The 20,691-nt window shown below is 44.8% G+C and overlaps 1 protein-coding gene across 5 annotated transcripts in view; it reads left to right on the top strand.

Moving 5' to 3' along the window:
• RNF111 (ring finger protein 111) overlaps positions 1 to 13,514 on the top strand; it is a 55,335-nt gene extending 41,821 nt beyond the window's left edge. For 2 of the 5 annotated variants that reach the window (XM_079953214.1, XM_079953218.1), the window contains 8 exons: positions 119 to 368; positions 659 to 1,025; positions 3,614 to 3,739; positions 4,526 to 4,652; positions 7,413 to 7,505; positions 8,842 to 8,937; positions 10,653 to 10,780; positions 12,148 to 13,514. In XM_079953214.1, coding sequence (XP_079809340.1) covers positions 119 to 368; positions 659 to 1,025; positions 3,614 to 3,739; positions 4,526 to 4,652; positions 7,413 to 7,505; positions 8,842 to 8,937; positions 10,653 to 10,780; positions 12,148 to 12,265 — 1,305 coding nt within the window. In that variant the 3' untranslated portion in view covers positions 12,266 to 13,514. The remainder of the gene's footprint in view (positions 1 to 118; positions 369 to 658; positions 1,026 to 3,613; positions 3,740 to 4,525; positions 4,653 to 7,412; positions 7,506 to 8,841; positions 8,938 to 10,652; positions 10,781 to 12,147) is intronic. The other 3 variants (XM_079953215.1, XM_079953217.1, XM_079953216.1) reach the window with 3 other exon arrangements.
• Positions 13,515 to 20,691: the final 7,177 nt, after the last annotated feature.

Raw genomic sequence — 20,691 nt, 5'->3', positions numbered from 1 at the left:
TTTGCTAATGGACAGCATTGTGCATATGTGTTTTTGTGCGACTTGTCCTATAGCAGCCTTTTGATCACAGTTCCACGAATATTCAAATAATCTTTTGTTTTGCTCTCCCTCCTTGCAGCAGGCACTCCCAGTGGACTTAAGCAACAATGGCATAAGGAACCACGGAAGCAGCTCTTTCCACGGAGCATCAGCCTTTGACCCCTGCTGTCCAGGAGCCTCTTCCCGAACAGCTATATACGGGCACCAGGCGGGTGCTACTCCCAGCCAGCCCATTGCCATAGATGGATACAGTGCGAACATGGTTGCCCAGCCCCAGCCTCAGCCACCACCCCAGGCTTCTCTGGCATCCTGCCGGCATTATATGTCATGTAAGAATGACTGCAGTCTGTATATGAGTTGGGCGGGGGAGGCCCCCCAAGGACACCCTGCTTCATATTGGCAGCTGGCAGGGTCTCTGCAAAGTGGTGCAGTTGGCAGGATGCTCACCCTACTTGAGTGGTGCCGCCTTACCTTGTGGCAGGGTAAAGCGAAGTGTCTGCCATGGGCATCTGATTATTTTTTTTGGGGGGGGTGCTGTCAAGAGCAGCAGATGATCTTAGTTTAGCAGACAGTTGTAATGAACTAACCGGGTTTGTTGTTCTCTGCTACCCCTTTTCAGATGCCTCTTTGACTCGGCCGCTTCATCATCAAGCTGCTGCATGTCCCCATTCCCATGGAAACCCCCCTCCCCCTGTCCCCCCTCAGCCTCCACAACCCGCTTCGCAAGTGGACTATGTCATCCCTCACCCCGTCCACCCCTTCCACCCTTCCATATCCTCGCATGCCTCTTCCCACCCTGTCCCACCTCCGCCGCCCCCACACCCGTTGGCCAACGCTGCTGCCCCAATCCCCCAGCCCCTCCCAGCCACCCACCAGTCTATCTCCCATCACATCCCTGCCACGGCATCTCCGGCCCAAAGGCTGCATCCTCACGAGGTGATCCAGAGGATGGAGGTCCAAAGGAGAAGAATGATGCAACATCCAACGTAAGTCAGGCTTTAGCCTGGAGGAGGAACAGGGCAGTGGCGGCTGCTGCCACCTAGCGGCGGATAGTGGCATAGAGGAGTGTCAGCTTCAATGAGGAAATAAATAAAAAATTGTCCAGTAGAACCATTGGAGACCAACTACCATATTTTTCGCTCTATAAGATGCACCAGACCACAAGACGCACCTAGTTTTTGGAGGAGGAAAACAAGAAAAAAATATTCAGAATCTCAGAAGCCAGAACAGCAAGAGGGATCGCTGCGCAGTGAAAGCAACAATCCCTCTTGCTGTTCTGGCTCCTGGGATAGCCGCGCAGCCTGCATTCGCTCCATAAGACGCACACACACTTCCCCTTACTTTTTAGGAGGGGAAAAGTGAGTCTTATAGAGCAAAAAATACAGTAAGGTTCTGGGTATAAGCTTTTCGTGTGCATGCACACTTCTTCAGATATAAGAAAGCTTATACCCAGAACAGCTTCAATGAGGTAGGTAGCCGTGTTGGTCTGCCATAGTCAAAAAAAAAAAAAAAAAAAATTCCTTCCAGTAGCACCTTAAAGACCAACTAAGTTAGTTCTTGGTATGAGCTTTCGTGTGCATGCACACTTCTTCAGATACACTGAAACAGAAGTTTCCAGACCCTTCTATATAGTGAGAAGGTGGGGAGGGGTATTACTCAGAAGGGTGGTGGGAATGGGTGATTGGCAGATAGCTGTGATGAGCCTGTTGACGACTCTTAATGACTGCAATAGGTCTTACAGGAAAAAGCAAGGGGTGAGAAGGTGGAAAATGGCTTTGTCATGTATAATGAGATAATGCTACTGGAAGGAATTTTTTTAGCTTCAATGAGGGTTCTTTCTGAATCCTTTAGAATATAGGCAGATCACCTGATCTTTTTTCTCTGCATTCCCCAGCCTGGCACCCTCCAGATGCTTGGGACTGCAGCAGCTCTCATCAGCTGTGCTGGTTAGGGGCTGACAGCAGGGAAAGCTTGAGCCCCCCAGATTTTACTGAACTACAACTCACATCATCCTTGGTTATGCTTGCTGGGGCTGATTGGATTGGTAGTTCAGCAACATCTGGCAGGGCAAAGATTCCCCACACTGTCGTCCAAAGCTTCTGGGGGGCACCAGGTTGAGGAAGACTGTTCACCCACTTAGTTGCAATTGCCAAGAGGTAACTAAGGAGCTGTAAGTCTGCATCTGTACTGTCAGCAGCTGACAGTAAACTAGTTACCTTTTTCTTTTAATGCCATCTTTCTTCCTATGATCTCAGGTTGGTAGACCTGCTTCTCCCCCCACCCATTTTTTTTCCTCACAACAACCTGTGAATGAGACTGTGCAGCTAGTGGTTGATTGGCCCAGGGTCATCCAGTGGATTTATGGCTGAGCGACAAGTTGGACCAGTGTCTCCTCAACCTTAGGCCAGTGCTATAATCAGGACACTACACTGACTCTTAGGAAACTCAGGAGAAAGGATTGGGGAGTGGGGGAGGTTAACTGGTATTTGCTGTGGTGTAAGGACAGCAAGGTCTAAAAGCTGCACCATCCTTCTCCTTCTCCCTGGGCTCTAATTTGAGCAGAAAGCTCAAGACATGAATGGATGTAAATAGTTGACTCACTTCTACTTGTGAGCAAATCTCATTAAGAACAGGAACCTATCATCTGCACTCAAATCTTTAGCTGCAATGGAACTGCTATTAATTGAAATGTCAGCCTCTGTCATTTTGAATAATTACATCACAGCAACTCCATCCAGTTTCTGGATTTTAAAAAGGAATGCTAATTGAGATAGGGCTTTTCACTTGATATTCATTAAAAAGCTCGAGTAACTGAGGCTTAGTTATTAGGAAATGGGAAATAGGCAAAGGCCAACTAAAGTCTAGAAGTTCAATACATCTGAATCATTTTAGAAATATGCCATTTTTATATAGTAAAAATATCCTGTGTCAAGCATGTACAGTGGTACCTCGGGTTATGTACACTTCAGGTTACATACGCTTCAGGTTACAGACTCCGCTAACCCAGAAATAGTACCTCGGGTTAAGAACTTTGCTTCAGGATGAGAAATTGTGCTCCGGCGGCACAGCGGCAGTGGGAGGCCTCGTTAGCTTCAGGTTAAGAACAGTTTCAGGTTAAGAACAGACCTCCAGAACGAATTAAGTTCTTAACCTGAGGTACCACTGTATACAGCCTTTCTCACACTTATTTATTTAAACTATTCTGTATCACTGTATAATAAAATATATGTCAGCAGTTTACAACAATATAAACATAAAACCAGACAATAAAATTGTAGAAAGTTAAAAACTTATTAAAGGGGGGGGGAATCAAAAACAAACATCAAAGGACTCTTTGTCCACAAGCATCTTCCCCCCCCCTAGCCATGTACTTCTCAGTGAGGAATCTCTCTCCTCGCCTTCACCAGATTGAACTTTGGTTGAGACAGGCTGGGGAGATTGTGAATGAAGCAGGCTGCTCAGAAATGGAAGCCGAGAAACCTATCACCCTTAGGCTGCAGTGTGAGGTAATATACAAAGGAGAAAAGCTTTGCATTCCTAAGGTTTCAATACTCCTGCTCTCCCCCCCCCCCAGGAGAGCACATGAACGACCACCGCCACATCCTCACCGGATGCATCCCAACTATGGCCATGGACATCACATTCATGTACCACAAACAATGTCTTCCCACCCACGTCAAGCACCAGAGAGATCTGCCTGGTTAGTAAGCTCTTACCTTCTCTTGATTTACATCAGCAAAACATGTCATAGCAACCTTTGATTTTAGAAGTTATAGCAAAGCATCCCTGTTCATCATACTTGCAAAGACAACTGATCAAGAATAAATTCTTAGTTTATTGTAGATCAGTTCTTTTTGTAAAGGCTGCAAATGCTTCTTTGAGTTGTTTTTGAGTTCCTCCTTAAACGGGCTTTGTTTTTAATCTATTGCATCTGTGTCCTATTTTTTCTCAAAGCAACTGTGAGAGATTTCTCATTTTATCCTCACAAGTGTACTACAAGTCTTGTGCTACTAATTTTGTTTTGTTTTATTGTTTTTGTCTGTGCAGGGGTTATATTGCATTACACAATGGTTGTTTGGTAAATTAGTAATTGTATTTTATGAGTAGGCATATTGCATATTGCAGCCTTTCTCAGCCCCTTCACATGTTTTGGACAACAGCTTCCAACAGCACCAAGTAGGGAAAGGCTGGTATGTTTCATTTACGTTTTATGAAAGCCTCCTTGAGAAGGCTTTGCTCTAGAAAGCATCTAACAAACCTGAATGAAAACAGGTATTTTGATCCAGGCCTAGAAATAAACAGATAATCAACACAGAACTCTTAGTTCCAATGTTTATGTACAGTATCTCCAGAAAACTGCATAAGTCAAAGTTATTGCTGCTGTGAAATAATTTCATTCCCTGAATAAGGAAGGTGTTGCTGCCTTCACTGCCTAGAAGACAGCAACTAGCCTGACTAAAAGTGAACTCTCTCCTTACCCCAATAGGGAGCTGGGAATCGAAGCAGGAGTGACTGCAGCTACCTACCCACCAGGCCCGCTGCATCCTCACTTGGCTCACTACCACGCACCTCCTCGACTTCACCACTTGCAAATAGGTGCTCTTCCTTTAATGGTAAGGAGAACAGCTCTGAAGCCACTGCCAGTATTTGACATTTGCTGCTGCACAACAGCCACTGGGCGCAGCTCCTCCCTTCTGAAAAGAGTGAGGATTGTGTCACAGAGTCCATGGCAGGTGGTCCCTGCTTCCATTTCATTTGAAATTATGTTCTTGGGAACATTGACATATACAAAGATTTTTGTGAAAAAAGAAAAAGGTGGGCTTCTTAACCCAGGGCTGGGAAACCTGTTGTTCTCCATATGTTGTTGGACTCCCAACTCCTATCAGCCCCAGCCAGCAGGGGATGGCAAGAGTTCTAGTCCCGCAGCATCTGTTCTGCATCTCTGTCCTAACTGGCAGGGACTTGTATTGGGTTTAATTCGCCCACATTTCTCACTTGGAAATCAGAATATAACCCAAATTAAATTAGCCAGTAGTACATTGACACTCTGCATCTGATTTTGTTGTTGCTGTTGCTTAGTTTATAACTCACTTTGCAAGGCTAAGTTACAGCACTCCTTGTTTAACTGGAAAGTGCTAAGAGGATTATCTTCTAGTTACTTTTGCTACTGTTTAATTTCACATTTGATGTGGTTGGTGGAAGTAGTTTTGAATTCTAGCACCCCCTCTATTTTAATACAAATATTGGGGTTTGAGATTACAGGAAGGGCATATTGGAAGCAAGGATGGTTATTTGCTGCTGGTCTGCCCGCAATTTTTATGTGCAATTTGGCAGAATCTGAGATTGATCACAGACTCCAGAATAAAAAGACAGTTTATGCAAAAGGAATAGACCACTTTTGATGAATTCTGGCAGTTCTTGCCTAGCTTTGTACCTGAATAACTTTTTCCAATGGCATTACTTGACTGCTTAGGCTCCTGAATTAGAAAGGAAAATTTTGCTTGTAGTACCACAATCCACGTTCTGCGATTCTGGTTCACAAGATGACACATGTCGCTGGCTTTTCTTCTTCATGTGCTAGATGAAATGCTAGTTAAAATGATAGCACCTGGATTGTGAGGTTCTCTTACAACAGGAGCTTATGGCCCCATGTTGTTGGACTCCCAACATCCCTCAACCCAGCTAGCATGACCAGTGGTCAGGGATGATGGGAGTTGTAATGTAGTAACATCTAGAGGGCCACAGGTTCTTCATCCCGGTTTGCAGAGAATGTCGTGAATGTCGTACAGCACTTAGCGTAACTGTGCAAGTGGCTTATGCATCACTATCGTTGACCCTGTGCAGCTTGTCAATGTCAGAGACTACCACTTACCTAAACGAAATCGTTAGAAAATTTCTGTTGGAAAAGCAAAAGAGGTGCGATCAGATGATGGTTGACAAAGGAATTAAAGCTTTTATTTGTGCCTTTCTTACAAAGTCCTGAAGGATGGTGTGTATAGGTAGAGTTGCACCGGTTATGGCTGGTCTCCAGGAAATTTCTGGATTTGTGAGTTGATGGCTTTCTTTACCATGCTTAAGAGTAGGCTAGAAGTGCTCTAGTTAGTCAGCCAGGTGGGAAGGCGTCATTTCTGCTAAGGTTAGTTCCAGGTCATTGGAAGGACAGAAAATCATCCTGATTTGAGCATTTACTGTTTTAAAGATTTAGTCTCCACTTTCCTATCCAGTGACCTCTATTGCATCTTAATTCAAGAATTAAAGGATCTGAGGAACTGGGGTTTGCTTGAACTTGTGAGGAAGTTCAGAATGTGGAATCCATCTGATAGGCATCTAGCTGTGATGGAAACTCTGAACCTATAGTTCTTTTGACTACTTCCTTGCTTTAGGCGTGAAGGGATACTGGAATGTCTGTTGTTTCATTTTTGCTTTGCTTGGTGGGATGACTTTAACTCGAGATCTCTGTGGCCTTTTAGGAGACATGATATTCTGGAGCCAGCAATGTTGCAAAAGCAGCCTTCGCCATCAGCAACCTGCTGCTGCTCAATATGTTTTGGACTATATCTTTTATCAGCCCAGCCAGTATGCCCAAAACATCTGGAAAGTACCAGGCTGGTGAATACTGCTCCACAAATGTTAGGCCAGCATTCTTGGAAGTGGGGTTGCTTGCTGCATTCTTACTGACTTTACAGTGCGGATTGGGATTTCTCTGTTGAAGGGACTTGCTGTGTTCCCTTTGGGGTTTGTTTTTTGTTCTCACCTTTCCATAAAAAAGTGTTGGAATTTCTAATGGGGTGTGTGTGTGTGTGTGTGTGTAGGTTCTGAAATAACATGGTGAGGTTGCGTATGCGGAGGCACACACCAACAGTCAATTCAAACTGCAGTTTATTCTAAGTGTTGTATCATTGTTGGAAGGAGTCCCTGCCCTTTTAAGACCATAAGGTATATGCCTATTTGAATTATATGCGAACAATGCATGAAGCTGGCTAGCTAAGGAACTACCTTGACTTGTTCTTAGATAACTTGCAAGTTTTGTTATAATAACCATCATCATGTTAGATTTCATGTCTACTATGTTTGAGGCACATAATTTGCCAAAATGTTTCTGAAATACTCACACCTTAAGTCTTGGTTGGGTGAAAACAAGTCATCCTCTGGGCCAGTTCAGACCATGTTCAGAATAGTTTCCTTCTTTGAAAGAGTTTGTTTCTAGGAGCCCTTACAAAAAGAGAAGGGATGGCAGGGTCACCATCTTCCAGGATTCTGTCAATTGCTGATGAGAATCAAAGCAGCAGGGTTCTGTATTTTTGCAACATGGACAGTAAAATACTCGAAACTGTTCTGCAATTAGATTTAACTCCATTCTGCTATTTGAATAGGTTCCTGACATGGCGGGCTACCCTCACATTCGTTACATTTCATCGGGATTGGATGGAACTTCATTCAGAGGCCCTTTCAGGGGCAATTTTGAGGTTTGTAATAGAATAAACCTGGCTATGTGGCAGGATTTTTGCTTGAGGGGACACGGGGGAGGGGTACATTGCAGAGTTAAATGTAAACTAATCTGGTTTTAGATTATATTTTTTAATGACCTCTGGCCTTTTAATTATGCCTTGGGAACAAGGCTGGTGTTTAAAAAGCATAGAATACTTTTTATTATTATTATGCAGCAGTAGGTGGCAGTTAATGGACTATGTACTGCAATAAATGTTTATGTTGAGAGGATGCGGTACTGCTTGAGGTGGCTTGCTGAAGAGGAGGACAGTTGGCGTTAAACTGTCAATCCTCTTGCTTAAGTGAAGCTGGGCCACGTTTGCAGCTGAAGTTTGTTATGCACATCAGAGAAATTAAGACATCGGATGCAGAGAGTTAATGAACTCTTAATGTTCTAGTTCAGTCTTTTCCAGCGTAGTTGCCCTCTGGATGTTGTGGGCCACAACTCCCATCAGCCCCAGCTAGCACGGCTGTATAATTCTGGGGCTCATGGGAGTTGCAGTCCAAAACATCCTGTGGGCGCCAGGTTGGGGAAGACTGTTCTAGTACATTGGAAACATGTTCAGGAAGTGCTTTCAATTTAAGTTGTGTTCTTGGGGCCAAAAACTGATTACTGTGTTTCAGCCAAAAGCCTTGGTGCTCTTCTTGTTGTAGAATCAGGAAGTGCAGCCTTTTCAGTGCATTTTATTGTCATCCTACCATCATTATTAAACATGCAACAAACCATCCTGTGCACAAGCACAAGAGTAAAGCCGACTGCTCACCAGCAAGCTGAGCTGGCATTATTTGAACCAACTAGGTATCTTCCAAAAGCCTGTGGAGCCCTGACAAGGGGATTGAGGGGGTCTGTTTCATGAAGGCTATTTGCAGACCTTGGATTGCAGAGTCTTAAGGCAATGATGGGGAACCTGTGCCCTCCACAGATATTGCTGGACTACAACTCCCAGCATACCTGACCATTGGCCATGCTGGCTGGGGCTGAGAGGAGTTGGAGTCCATCAACGTCTGGAGAGTTACAGGTTCCCTATCCATGTAGGGACTCAAGAACCCCCTTAAGCACTAAACCACCTCATGCTGAGCCTCTTTATGACATCAGAGCAGGTAAGCCATTCGCAGCAAGAGGGGCTGATGATTGACAGGACCCCTGTGGTATTAGAGGAGATCAGAAATAGAAAACTGCTTACATACTACTTTCCAAATAACATGCATGTAAATTAAGTAGTTGAGACAACTGTTTTGCCATTTGAAGAATGAATAAATGATTAAGTGAGAGGACCAAGATATTGAATTCTCTCGGTTCCTCCTTGATTCCAGGAATTAATTCATCTGGAAGAACGTTTAGGAAATGTGAATCGTGGAGCTTCGCAAGGGACAATTGAAAGGTGCACATATCCACACAAATACAAGAAGGTGAGCATGTCTTAGGGGCTGTTTTAGGGCCATGTGGAGGGGTGGGAATACATTTTGGACAACTAAACTTGCAAATATTAGTCCCACAAATTCTTATTTACCTATCTGTAAATAATAGAAAATAGAACACACACCCTTTTAAGAATGTACTCCTCAGATCATGACTAGATCTTGAAAGACCTACATTGGCTCCCAGTATGTTTCCGAGCACAATTCAAAGTGTTGGTGCTGACCTTTAAAGCCCTAAACGGCCTCGGTCCAGTATACCTGAAGGAGCGTCTCCACCCCCATCATTCTGCCCGGACGCTGAGGTCCAGCGCCGAGGGCCTTCTGGCGGTTCCCTCATTGCGAGAAGCAAAGCTACAGGGAACCAGGCAGAGGGCCTTCTCGGTAGTGGCGCCCACCCTGTGGAACGCCCTTCCAGCAGATGTCAAAGCGATAAACAACTACCTGACATTCAGAAGACATCTTAAGGCAGCCCTGTTCAGGGAAGTTTTTAACGTGTGATTTTACTGTATTTTTGGTTTTTATGGAAGCCGCCCAGAGTGGCTGGGAAGGCCCAGCCAGATGGGCGTGATATAAATAATAAATTATTATTATTATTATTATTATTATTATTATTATTATTTTATAGAAAGTGACAAATGACATGTTTTGTAAGTGTAGCTGGCCTAGGACTGCCACTGGATGCTTCTCCTTAAGGAGCTGAAAATGCAGTTCTTACTCAATCCACAGTTCTGGAGCCTTACATTGTTTTATCTTTTAAAAGTTCAGAATTGTTAATAAATAGGTGAGAGGGACAAGTTCCATCAAATGTCAACACATACAAACTAGCATGTCAGGAAAGTCCAGCCTCTCCTTTCCCCTGATGTGCTCTTTGTATTTGTAGGGACATTTGATCACCCAAAAGGTAGAGCCACAAAAACAGACATGTAATACAAGTCTGCTGATCGTGTAGCATGCAAAAGTGATTTGTAGTAATTTCAATCTCAGCAATCCTATCAGTGGAGTTTTAGTTACAGATAGGTAGCCGTGTTGGTCTGCCATAGTCAAAACAAAAAAATTCCTTCCAGTAGCACCTTAAAGACCAACTAAGTCAGTTCTTGGTATGAGCTTTCGTGTGCATCTGAAGAAGTGTGCATGCACACGAAAGCTCATACCAAGAACTGACTTAGTTGGTCTTTAAGGTGCTACTGGAGTGGAGTTTTAGTTTATATTATAGTGCTGAAATTGAGTTGGGGAATAAGAGTTGCCTAAAGCCACCAACGTCAGCTGATCTGAAATCTCAGCTTTTCAGCCCAATTATCAGGCCTGCCTATTGCACCACATGGGTTTGTGTCAGCTTGTTGCACTATTTTTCCAGGATTATACACCAATGCATATTTTAGGATTGGAGCCCCAGACATCATCATCACTATTGGTTTAGTTTTCTAATGTAATGTTGTCCAGGACTGCTTTCCCTTTAATTTTAGATTCTTTAGCTTTCTTAACTTGTTAAGGTTGTTGCAAATGTCTATGCCAATTTAATCACTGAAGTTTAATATGTTGTTAAAATGATTGTGGGGAGGCTAGAAATGGATGGGTTGCTTAGCCTGCTTGTTGCATTTTGTTAAAACCTTCATGTGTGTACTTCCAATGCAGTCATAACAGAACTGATAAATGTGCATAAAACAGATCTTACTCAGTTTGCCAATAATGTCATCTCTGCTAATAAGGTAACAACTGATTGGTTCTCACAGAGGAAACTGCACTGCAAACAAGATGGGGAGGAAGGAACGGAGGAAGATACAGAGGAAAAATGTACCATTTGTTTATCTATATTAGAGGAAGGTGAAGATGTCAGGTAAATAACTAAAAACAAAACAAAACCCCAAGCCAGGACCAAATCCCTGGCGTTCTAAAAACCATTTTAGAAATGTTATATTTCTCAAAATTGAGGGTTACTAGATGCATTTGGAAATTCAGTCTGTTCCAGTCCCAGTTAGTTGTCATCAGTACACTGGAAGTGCCATAATGAACTGTCATCAGAAAATACTGTTAACAGGATTTTTAGAGGTCATCAGTTAACAGGACTGTAGTGTATTGCCCTTTTGACATTTATAGGGCCTGAAGTGAAAAAACTGAAATATTTATAATGTTTCAGTAAGAAGGAACATATCATCAAAACATACTTAAAACAGAAAAATAACATTTAACACAATAGTAGTCCCAAAACTGAGAAAAGGCTGAGTTTCATGTAGCCACATTCACATTGAGTGTTGTTGAAAAGCTCTTCCTTGCTGTAGTGCTTCACCTGGAATCATAAATGTTTAAACACTTCTTAAACATGATGTGGACAGGCGGTAGAGCACCTGCTTTGCAAAAGGTCCCAGGTGGTAAAGCTGGGAGAGACCCCTGCCTGAAACCCTGGAGAGCTGCTGCCAGTGTAGGCAGTACTGAGCTAGTGGTATGACTTGGTTTAAGGCGACTTCCTTTGTGCTTTTCCCATGCTTGGAAGCCAATGCATGCCTGCACTGCCGCTGCCAGGATTATGTCAGAACTAGGGTGCGTGCACTGCATGTGATTAGAGCAGTGCTTAGTAGGAAGGAGTGGGTATGGCTCACCCATGCCTTTGACCATCTTCAAGACTGCATACTTCTGCATACTTCTGCTATTGATAAAAAGAAAATCCCCTACATCCCCTTTTGTCAGTTACAGTCTTTCCTTGCCACAGACAGTGTCAACTCTTCTGCACTGACAGACCTTAGGACAAGCTCTGCTGTACTGTTTCAGTTCAGCATCTTAAACCATCTAATTTAGTGTGTTTGGGGTGCTAGCGTTATTGTGGCCATGTGCTTTTAGTACATCCTCAGATCACCATATAATACCCAGGGAATTGCAAACCTTTTGGGGGGGAAAGTTCTGACTTTCATGGTTGCAGAGAGAAGCTTGCAAGGCCCAAGTAGAGACTCAGAAACTAGATGGTGCACTATGCACTAAGGATCCTTGTATAAAATATAGGTGCCCTATGATACAAGGCCCATCATGTTGGAAAGAAATGCCACAGCCTTGCTGACAGTCAGATCTCCTAATCAGTATGTTAAAATGTGAGATAAAATAAAGTAGGGTTGTTGTTTTTAACGGAGGACCTTTTTTATCATGTATGTTTTCAGGTAGCCATTCTTGCCTGTGAAGTGCTGACCTCTCTCCTTCCATTTTTCTTGTTCATAGGCGTCTTCCATGTATGCATCTCTTCCATCAAGTGTGTGTAGATCAGTGGTTGATCACAAACAAGAAGTGCCCCATTTGCAGAGTGGACATTGAGGCTCAGCTGCCAAGCGAAAGTTGACACCCTTTTGCCTAAAACCTCTTGCTCTCCTCCTTCACGCTCATCCTTCCTGGTACTGCAGTCAACCAAAGATGGCATGACTTACCTGTGCAGATGTTGGAAGCATTTGAACCTGCTAGAGTGCTGTTTGTCTGCTCTATGGTATACCTAATGCTAAACCTACAGTTCAGTGTATTTATAAAGCTTTTCTTTTGTTTGTTTAGACCGTACAGTTTTCCCTACTCTTAACACATTTTCCTGTACATTTTGCATGGTTCCTTGTATTGCATTTCTTTGCACATGTTATGGGCTTAGTGACCTCTCCAAACTTGCAGGCAAGATTATCTGCTTTAGAAAATAGAATTGTGTGGTTTTTTTGTTTTGGTTTTTTTTTTACATAGAGTCAGGCTTATTCGGAGTATGATTTCACTCAATACTAACCTCAGAGTCCTTAATTTAATCATGTATTTTAGTTCTAAATGTATAAAGATCAAAAAGGATATTATTGTGTTTTTAAGACATTCCTTAATTAGGGGAAAAAGCTGCTGTATACTTGTGTTGGGGAGAGACGCCAAGCACTTCTCCTGCACAAGCCTCCTGAAAGTGAATGGGAGCCTTGTGAGAGCTCTGCAGGCGCTGTTCGTTCCAAGTTGCACCATCCATAATAGATAACTGGGAACATAACCTTCAGATCCTTTGATTTCAAATGGCATAACCCATTATTGGATCATCCTTTTCAGATCAAATGTTCATGTTCTTAAACCTTCAGCACAATGCAGATATATTTGAATGTCAATATTAAAAACATTTAGACTGCTGTCCGATTGTATGTACCATTTTCTTATGTCTAGCAATTTGAATTTCTCTAACGTAATATTTTGCTGCTGTGAAACAGCTCTAATGAACACTAAATATTTGATTTCAACTAGCTGGGTTGTAGATACATGCAGATTGAATAAAATAAGTTTGCAGGAAAACGGGGGGAAAGACAGGCTGTTTTTATTTGTTTGCTCCTCAGTCTTAATGCTAAATTCATCTAAAGATCTGCACAAGCTGGTTTTGTAAAAAAAAATAAAAAATACAAAAATTGGGGTTGGGGGTTGGGGTAACAGCCACAAAGATTAAACCAAGACTTTGAATTTAACTTCCTAAAGCAAATATCCATGACTTCATAGAACTTTGAAAGGTCCCTTGCCCTGTCATGGGAACTGGGTGGTGTTTTTTTTTTTTTTTAATTTAGTTTTACAGTTAATAAAGTTAGCTGAATCCACCTGTCTCCTGTGTTGTTTCTAAGGCTCAATTTGCATAATTTGGGGGGTGGGTTAGGAATCAGACTGTTAATGCTGTTGCTAGCTTTGTACTGACTGCCCTAAGATCAGGCAGCCACCCCCAGGTACAAGGGATGAATGACCTAATTCCCATTGTGCCTGACCGCAGGCCATGATGGCTGGGCCTGAGGGGAGCTGGAGTCCAATAAAATCCATAAAGACACAGGTTATAAATCTTTATTATATACAGTGATGTTGGCTGCAAAATTAAGCCCTGATCCAAATTAGTATAAAACTAGCCCAAAAGGCTGGGTTTTGAACTTTATTTTCATTGAACAGCACTTCCTACCCACCAATGATGCATGACATGCTACCTCTGAACTTGGAAACTCACATGTCTGTGCCCACTGGTGGGGGGCAGAATAGAGAAGTACAGGAAAAGAAAAAATGCTACTGGACTAAGGCTAGCCAAAGCATCCCCCCCACCCCCAATCCTGGTTATAGTTTCAATATCACTCTCCAATTGAGGTGAACAAGGGAGTGACATTGTGTACATTCATTATGCCTCAATCAAGATATCTTCAAGCTGTTAATTACTGTGGGCATACTGTGCTTTCTTAATCAAGTTCTAATGGGGACTGATTTTTTCTAGTACAGTATGTTAGGAAGCTGGCAACATATAGCTAATTTTTTTCAAGGCCTATAGTAGCATCACAAAAGGAACACAATGCAATGTAATGAAGAGATGATTCCAGCAAAATTCACTGCAGCTATTTAGGATTCAAAAAGAGAGCACATTATGGATTCTTGAGTGATGCTAAGAACACCTTTTGGCTTTGGTGTGGGTGTTTTTTGAAACCTGAATGCAATTCCTGCATTGTTTGATAAAAAGGTAAAGGTAAAGGTACCCCTGCCCGTACGGGCCAGTCTTGACAGACTCTGGGGTTGTGCACCCATCTCACTTAAGAGGCCAGGGGCCAGCGCTGTCCGGAGACACTTCTGGGTCACGTGGCCAGCGTGACATCGCTGCTCTGGCGAGCCAGAGCCGCACACGGAAACGCCGTTTACCTTCCCGCTGGTAAGCGGTCCCTATTTATCTACTTGCACCCGGAGGTGCTTTCGAACTGCTAGGTTGGCAGGCGCTGGGACCGAGCAGCGGGAGCGCACCCCGCCGCAGGGATTCGAACCGCCGACCTTTCGATCGGCAAGCCCTAGGCGCTGAGGCTTTAACCCACAGCGCCACCTGCGTCCCTTTGTATTGTTTGATAGACATGGCTAATTCCTTTTTGGAAGGTCTAGAGCAGGGGTCAGCAAACTTTTTCAGCAGGGGGCCGGTCCACTGTCTCTCAGACTTTGTGGGGGGCCGGACTATATTTTGGGGGGGAAATGAACGAAATCCTATGCCCCACAAATAATTCAGAGATGCATTTTAAATAAAAGAACACATTCTACTCATGTAAAAACACACTGATTCCTGGACCATCTGCGGGCTGGATTTAGAAGGCAATTGGGCTGGATCTGGCCCCCGGGCTTTAGTTTGCCTACCCATGGTCTAGAGATTCATATAACTTGGGTTGGGTTTTTTTGCTAAGGGACAGTGATATCCAGGCTTTCCTCATAGACGCATAGAATTGAAAGGTTGGAAGGGACCCCAAAGGTCATCAACTTCCTGCAATTAAGGAATTATGTACAGCTAAAGAATCCCTGACAGATGGTCATCCAACTGCTCTTTAATAACCTCCAGGTAGTGGACTAGGGGACTAAGTCAATTAAGTGTTCTCTGGCACCTCCTTCCCAAAGCTTGGGAAGCTCTTGGCTGGTTTAGGGAGGTGCGATACTCCCATAAATTTTACTGCACTCCACTGCCACCAATGAAGGAGAGTGACCACCTTTTGAAAAAGTCTGTTCCAGTGTCAAACAGCTCTTCATCCTAGAGGGATGTTGCAATCCTCACACTAAAATGATAGACATAAAAGATGAAAGGCTGACATTACTAACCTGTGAGGTCATAATGCGGGGTTGAGGGAGATCAGCTGAAGGTTTTGACTTTGGGGTGTAAGCCTGGAGGCAGGTCTGGCACATTGTCCTTCAAGGACCCTTGCCTTTGTCTTCTAGGCTCCCTTACCTGCCACCACCAATATCCTGGGCACCGCTGTCTCCCATGGGTGGGTAAAGGAGCAGTAGAGAAGCTGGTTGCATTTCCTGGCATAGTATTGTCAAAAGTGGGCGTGCAGGAGCAGTTGTGTTTTGAAAGTTACAGCTAGGCATGCAGTAAGAATCAAAACACAGAGTTAACTAGCCTGGATACATCACCATACATATCAAAGTATAATCACTGAGCTGGAACATAACACTCAATAGTCTACATTGAATGCCTTTTTAAAAACTTGCTCAAAACTATTTTTTTGTATGCAATAAAAATAACAAGAGTGATAAAATTGTGTTTTGTTTTTGCCTTCTGTGAATATAATTCCTTTCTGTTTAAACAAATAATCTGACAAAAGATGTCAATCTTTACATGGGCTATTTAAGAATAAAAGCAGAATGGCTGCATGAAGGGAGTAGTTGAGGGTTTCAACTGTATCACAACTTTCTAAATTATTAGAATATCAGATGGTTTGAAACTGTTAGAAGCACAGCTTTTCCTAGCAGATGGCCTTACAAACCAGTTTGCATTTTGTCAGGTAGCTGCACTTGAGAAGATTCTAACTGCACCCAGAAATAAATTCAGTCATTAGTAGACATATCTCATAAGAGGAATCTGTTTCATAACCCATTAAAAGTAATCCCACATTGGACTGGACGTTCATTCAATATTTTGTACCCCGCTCTTCCTCTGGACCACAGCGCAGCAAACAGCAGTAAGAAGATAACCATATGTCAGAAGAACGGAAAAATATCAGAAATAAAATGTAAAAAGTAACAGCAATTTTATCCATAGGACCACACCACACCCTAAAATAATTATTCATGGCCCAAATACCAGGTCACAAAACTATTTTTCTTAAATATTGCTACCATGGGGCCAGTGGCGTAGCTTGGGGGGTGCAGGGGGGGCCGGCCGCACCAGGCGCAACATCTGGGGGGGGGACGCGCTCGCCGCCTCCGGAGTCGCCGAAGAGCCTCGGGCGCAGGCTGTAGCAGAGCCCCATGTCTCGCGGAACCGACGAGCTGTGCGCGCGTCCGGGCTGAAGGCGTCCGGCAGGCAGCGGCTCTCAGCGCTTGCCGCGGTCCCCGCGCGTCAGGGCCGCAGAGGGCGCGCCAGGCAGCCCCTCCTCACAGCCCCGCCGCCACCGCTGCTACTGCAGCTGCTGGGCCATGTTGCATTTTCCTCACCTCTCTGCCCTCCTCCTCCTCCGGGCAAGCGGAGTCGTCTGGGTGGCAGCGCCAGCGGCAACTTACCTCAGATCACCTGACACGGACCCGCCGCCGCCGCCGCCGTGGCTACCTTACCGTAAATACCCCAGCCCAGGAAGCAGCAAGAAGAAGCTGGCAGCGGCGGCAGGTTAGGGGTTAGGGGCGCAAATTACTTGCCTTGCCCCGGGTTAGGGGGCGCAAATTACTTGCCTTGCCCCCGGTTAGGGGGCGCAAATTACTTGCCTTGTCCCGGGTGCTGACAACCCATGCTACGCCACTGCATGGGGCAGACCAAGCATCACTTGCAAGCAAGTAACAGATGAACCCAGCAGGGCAATTCTCGTGGGTCATTCCAATGTGCATGAGGTTACTGTAAAGGGCCTGAGATGGGGTTGCAGGGCCCCTCCATCAACTCATTTGAGAGACCAGCAACTGTGGGCTTCTCTCCTTTGAACCGTTTCCATTCCAGCTGATCGTTAGAATAACTTTGTAACACATGCCCGGGTTTACTTTTCCCCTCCTCAGTCCCCGTTTCTTTTGTGTTTTGTCTTTGCGTCGCGAAAGCTGAAGACAGGGGCTGTCTCATTACTGATCTTTGTAAGCAGCCATTGTTTACTTTCCGCGCAAAGGAAACGGCAGGTTTCGAACCGACGACTTGAAAAAACTCCTAAAGATGAGCATCTTCCCAGGCAGGACTACAACTCCCATGTCGCCTTGCGCGCTTTTAGCGGCCCCTGCGAGAATGTGTCTCCCCTCTCGCCCTTCTCGAGCGTCGGAGCCCGCAGCTGAAGGCCGCAGTCGCCTTGGCAACGCAGGAATAAGGGGCGGGCACAAGAGAGTGGCAGCCAATTGTGCGAGGCGGGCTCGACGCGAAGAGCCAATGGCGACGCCGCTAGGATCCCCTCAGAAGGGCGAGGCGGCGGCGGCGGCGGCCTTGAAAAAGCGCGAGGAGGCGGCTGTGCTGGCTATGGCGGCGCAGCTACGAAGGGGTCTGTTGAGTCGTGGCCTGTGAAACTCCCCGCCACTGGCTTAGTGGCAACGTGTGACGAACCGGCTTTCCTCCTTCTTGGGCTTGTGCTCCACTCGTGCGCGGCTCCAGCTGCACGTGTGCATGAGGTCCGTGACGCGTATCTTGGTCCGAGGGTCGCCTGGGGGCTCCGAGACTGACCTCTTGTTGCCACCCCACGGCCAGGTTTGGGGTCTAGGGGGAAAGCTTCGTTGGGGTTTAAAGGCCGGAGCGAGGGCTGGTTCCGCCCCTGGGCCAAGAAGCCGCCCTTGGTCTGACTGTCCTTTTTGTGCCTTCGGAACGCGCTGCCCCTTGAAGAGCTACCGGCGCTGGTCACGTATTGTTGTTGGGTGTAGAGAAATTTCCATTTGACAGACTTTCGCAGAAGGTCAAGTTTCCCTCTGGGACTGGCTCCACTTTCTCTGGGCCCACTAGTGGCATTTTCGTTGTAAACCCCTGGGGCCTTCTGTAATACCTGTTGTTGTTGTTGTTTAGTCATGTCCAACTCTTCCTGACCCCCTGGACCAGAGCACGCCAGGCACTTCTGTCTTCCACTGCCTCCCGCAGTTTGGTCAAACTCACACTGGTAGCTTCAAGAACACTGTCCCACCATCTCGTCCTCTGTCGCCCCCTTCTCCTTGTGCCCTCCATCTTTCCCAACATCAGGGTCTTTTCCAGGGAGTCTTCTCTTCTCATGAGGTGGCCAAAGTACTGGAGCCTCAGCTTCACAATCTGTCCTTCCAGTGAGCACTCAGGGCTGATTTCCTTGAGAATGGAGTCTTCTTGCAGTCCATGGGACTTTCAAGAGTCTCCTCCAGCACCATAATTCAAAAGCATCAATTCTTCGGCGATCGGCCTTCTTTATGGTCCAGCTTTCACTTCCATACATCACTACTGGGAAAACCATAGCTTTAACTATACGGATCTTTGTTGGCAAGGTGATGTCTCTACTTTTTTAAGATGCTGTCTAGGTTTGTCATTGCTTTTCTCCCAAGAAGCTGGTGTCTTTTAATTTCGTGACTGCTGTCACCATCTGCAGTGATCATGGAGCCCAATCAAGTAAAATCTCTCACTACCTCCATTTCTTCCCCTTCTATTTGCCAGGAGGTGATGGGACCAGTGGCCATGATCTTAGTTTTTTTGATGTTGAGCTTCAGACCATATGTTGCGCTCTCCTTTCACCTTCATTAAAAGGTTCTTTAATTCCTCCTCATTTTCTGCCATCAAGGTTGTGTCATCTGCATATCTGAGGTTGTTGATATTTCTTCCAGCAATCTTAATTCCAGTTAGGGATTCATCCAGCTCAGCCTTTCGCATGATGAATTCTGCATATAAGTTAAATATAAGTTAAATAAGCAGGGAGACAATATACAGCCTTGTCATACTCCTTTCCCAATTTTGAACCAATCAGCTGTTCCATATCCAGTTCTAACTTTAGCTTCTTGTCCTACATAGAGATTTCTCAGGAGACAGATAAGGTGATCAGGCACTCCCATTTCTTTAAGAACTTGCCATAGTTTGCCATGGTCGACACAGTCAAAGGCTTTTGCATAGTCAATGAAGCAGAAGTAAATGTCTTTCTGGAACTCTCTAGCTTTCTCCATAATCCAGCGCATGTTTGCAATTTGGTCTCTGGTTCCTCTGCCTCTTCTAAATCCAGCTTGCACTTCTGGGAGTTCTCGGTCCACATACTGCTTGAGCCTTCCTTGTAGAATTTTAAGCATAACCTTGCTAGCGTGTGAAATGACCTGAGGGGCTCATCTTCCAGCGTCATAACTTTTATATGCCTGTTGTCTTTGTCCATGGAGTTTTCTTGGCAGGGATACTGGAGTGGCTTGCCGGTTCCTCCTCCAGGTGGATCACGTTTGGTCAAAACTCTCCACTATGACCTGTTCATCTTGGGTGCCCTGCTCGGCATAGTTCATAGCTTCTCTGAGTTATTCAAGCCCCTTCGCCACGGCAAGGCAGTGATCCATGAAGGGGTCTGTAATATCTAGCTGCTTATAAATGATTCCAAGGGGGTGAATATGGTGCTCTGCTGCAAAGTCTTTCTCAAAACAGAGGCATTAAAATTAGAGGACCCAGCATAGTCATGCTCATAAATTTAAGTGGGTTTACTCTGAGTAAAACTTGGTTTCCACTGTTCTCTCCTCCACCCCTCCTCCTTCTTTGGAGATCCCTCATAGCCAAGTAAGATTGTCTTCCATGAACACAGTTTTAACAGTGAGTCCATAAGTGACTGTGGAGGCCAGTTCTGGATTCACACATCCTTCCACAGGGGGGACATAGGTTTCTGGGCAAGAGTTGATCACAATGAGGGTTTGCCTTCCTCTGAGCTTGTTTCTCCCTTTCATCCAGAGTTCTAGTCCATGACACCTTTGATAAAGTCTGTTCTCCAACTGAAGCGCTCGCACGCCAGTGTTTCTCAATCACCTGTGCTTATACTGCATTTTTAAAGATTTGCCTTGAGAGAATCTTTAATGCTCTTTTGTTGACTACCAGCATTACGCTTTCCATTTCTAAGTTCAGAATAGAGTAGTTGCTTTGGAAGGCAATAATCAGGCATCTGAACAACATGACTAGTCCAAAGAAGTTGATGTTGAAGAATCATTGCTTCAACACTGGTGATCTTTGCTTCTTCCAGTACACTGGCATTAGTTCACCTGTTTTCCCAAGTGAAGTGTAATTTTTTTCAGACACCACTGATGAAATCTTTCAAGTAGTTGGAGATGGCATTTTTAAGTGGTCCATGTTTCACATGCTTTCCCTGCAAATGTCCTGATTCTCGTACACTCTGCACTTCAATTGGGAGAAAG

Source organism: Podarcis cretensis (assembly GCF_951804945.1).
Source record: "Podarcis cretensis genome assembly, chromosome: 14".
NCBI classification, from domain to species: domain Eukaryota; kingdom Metazoa; phylum Chordata; class Lepidosauria; order Squamata; family Lacertidae; genus Podarcis; species Podarcis cretensis.
Note: the sequence above shows the minus strand (reverse complement) of the source record. Positions and strands in the feature narration are given on the sequence as shown.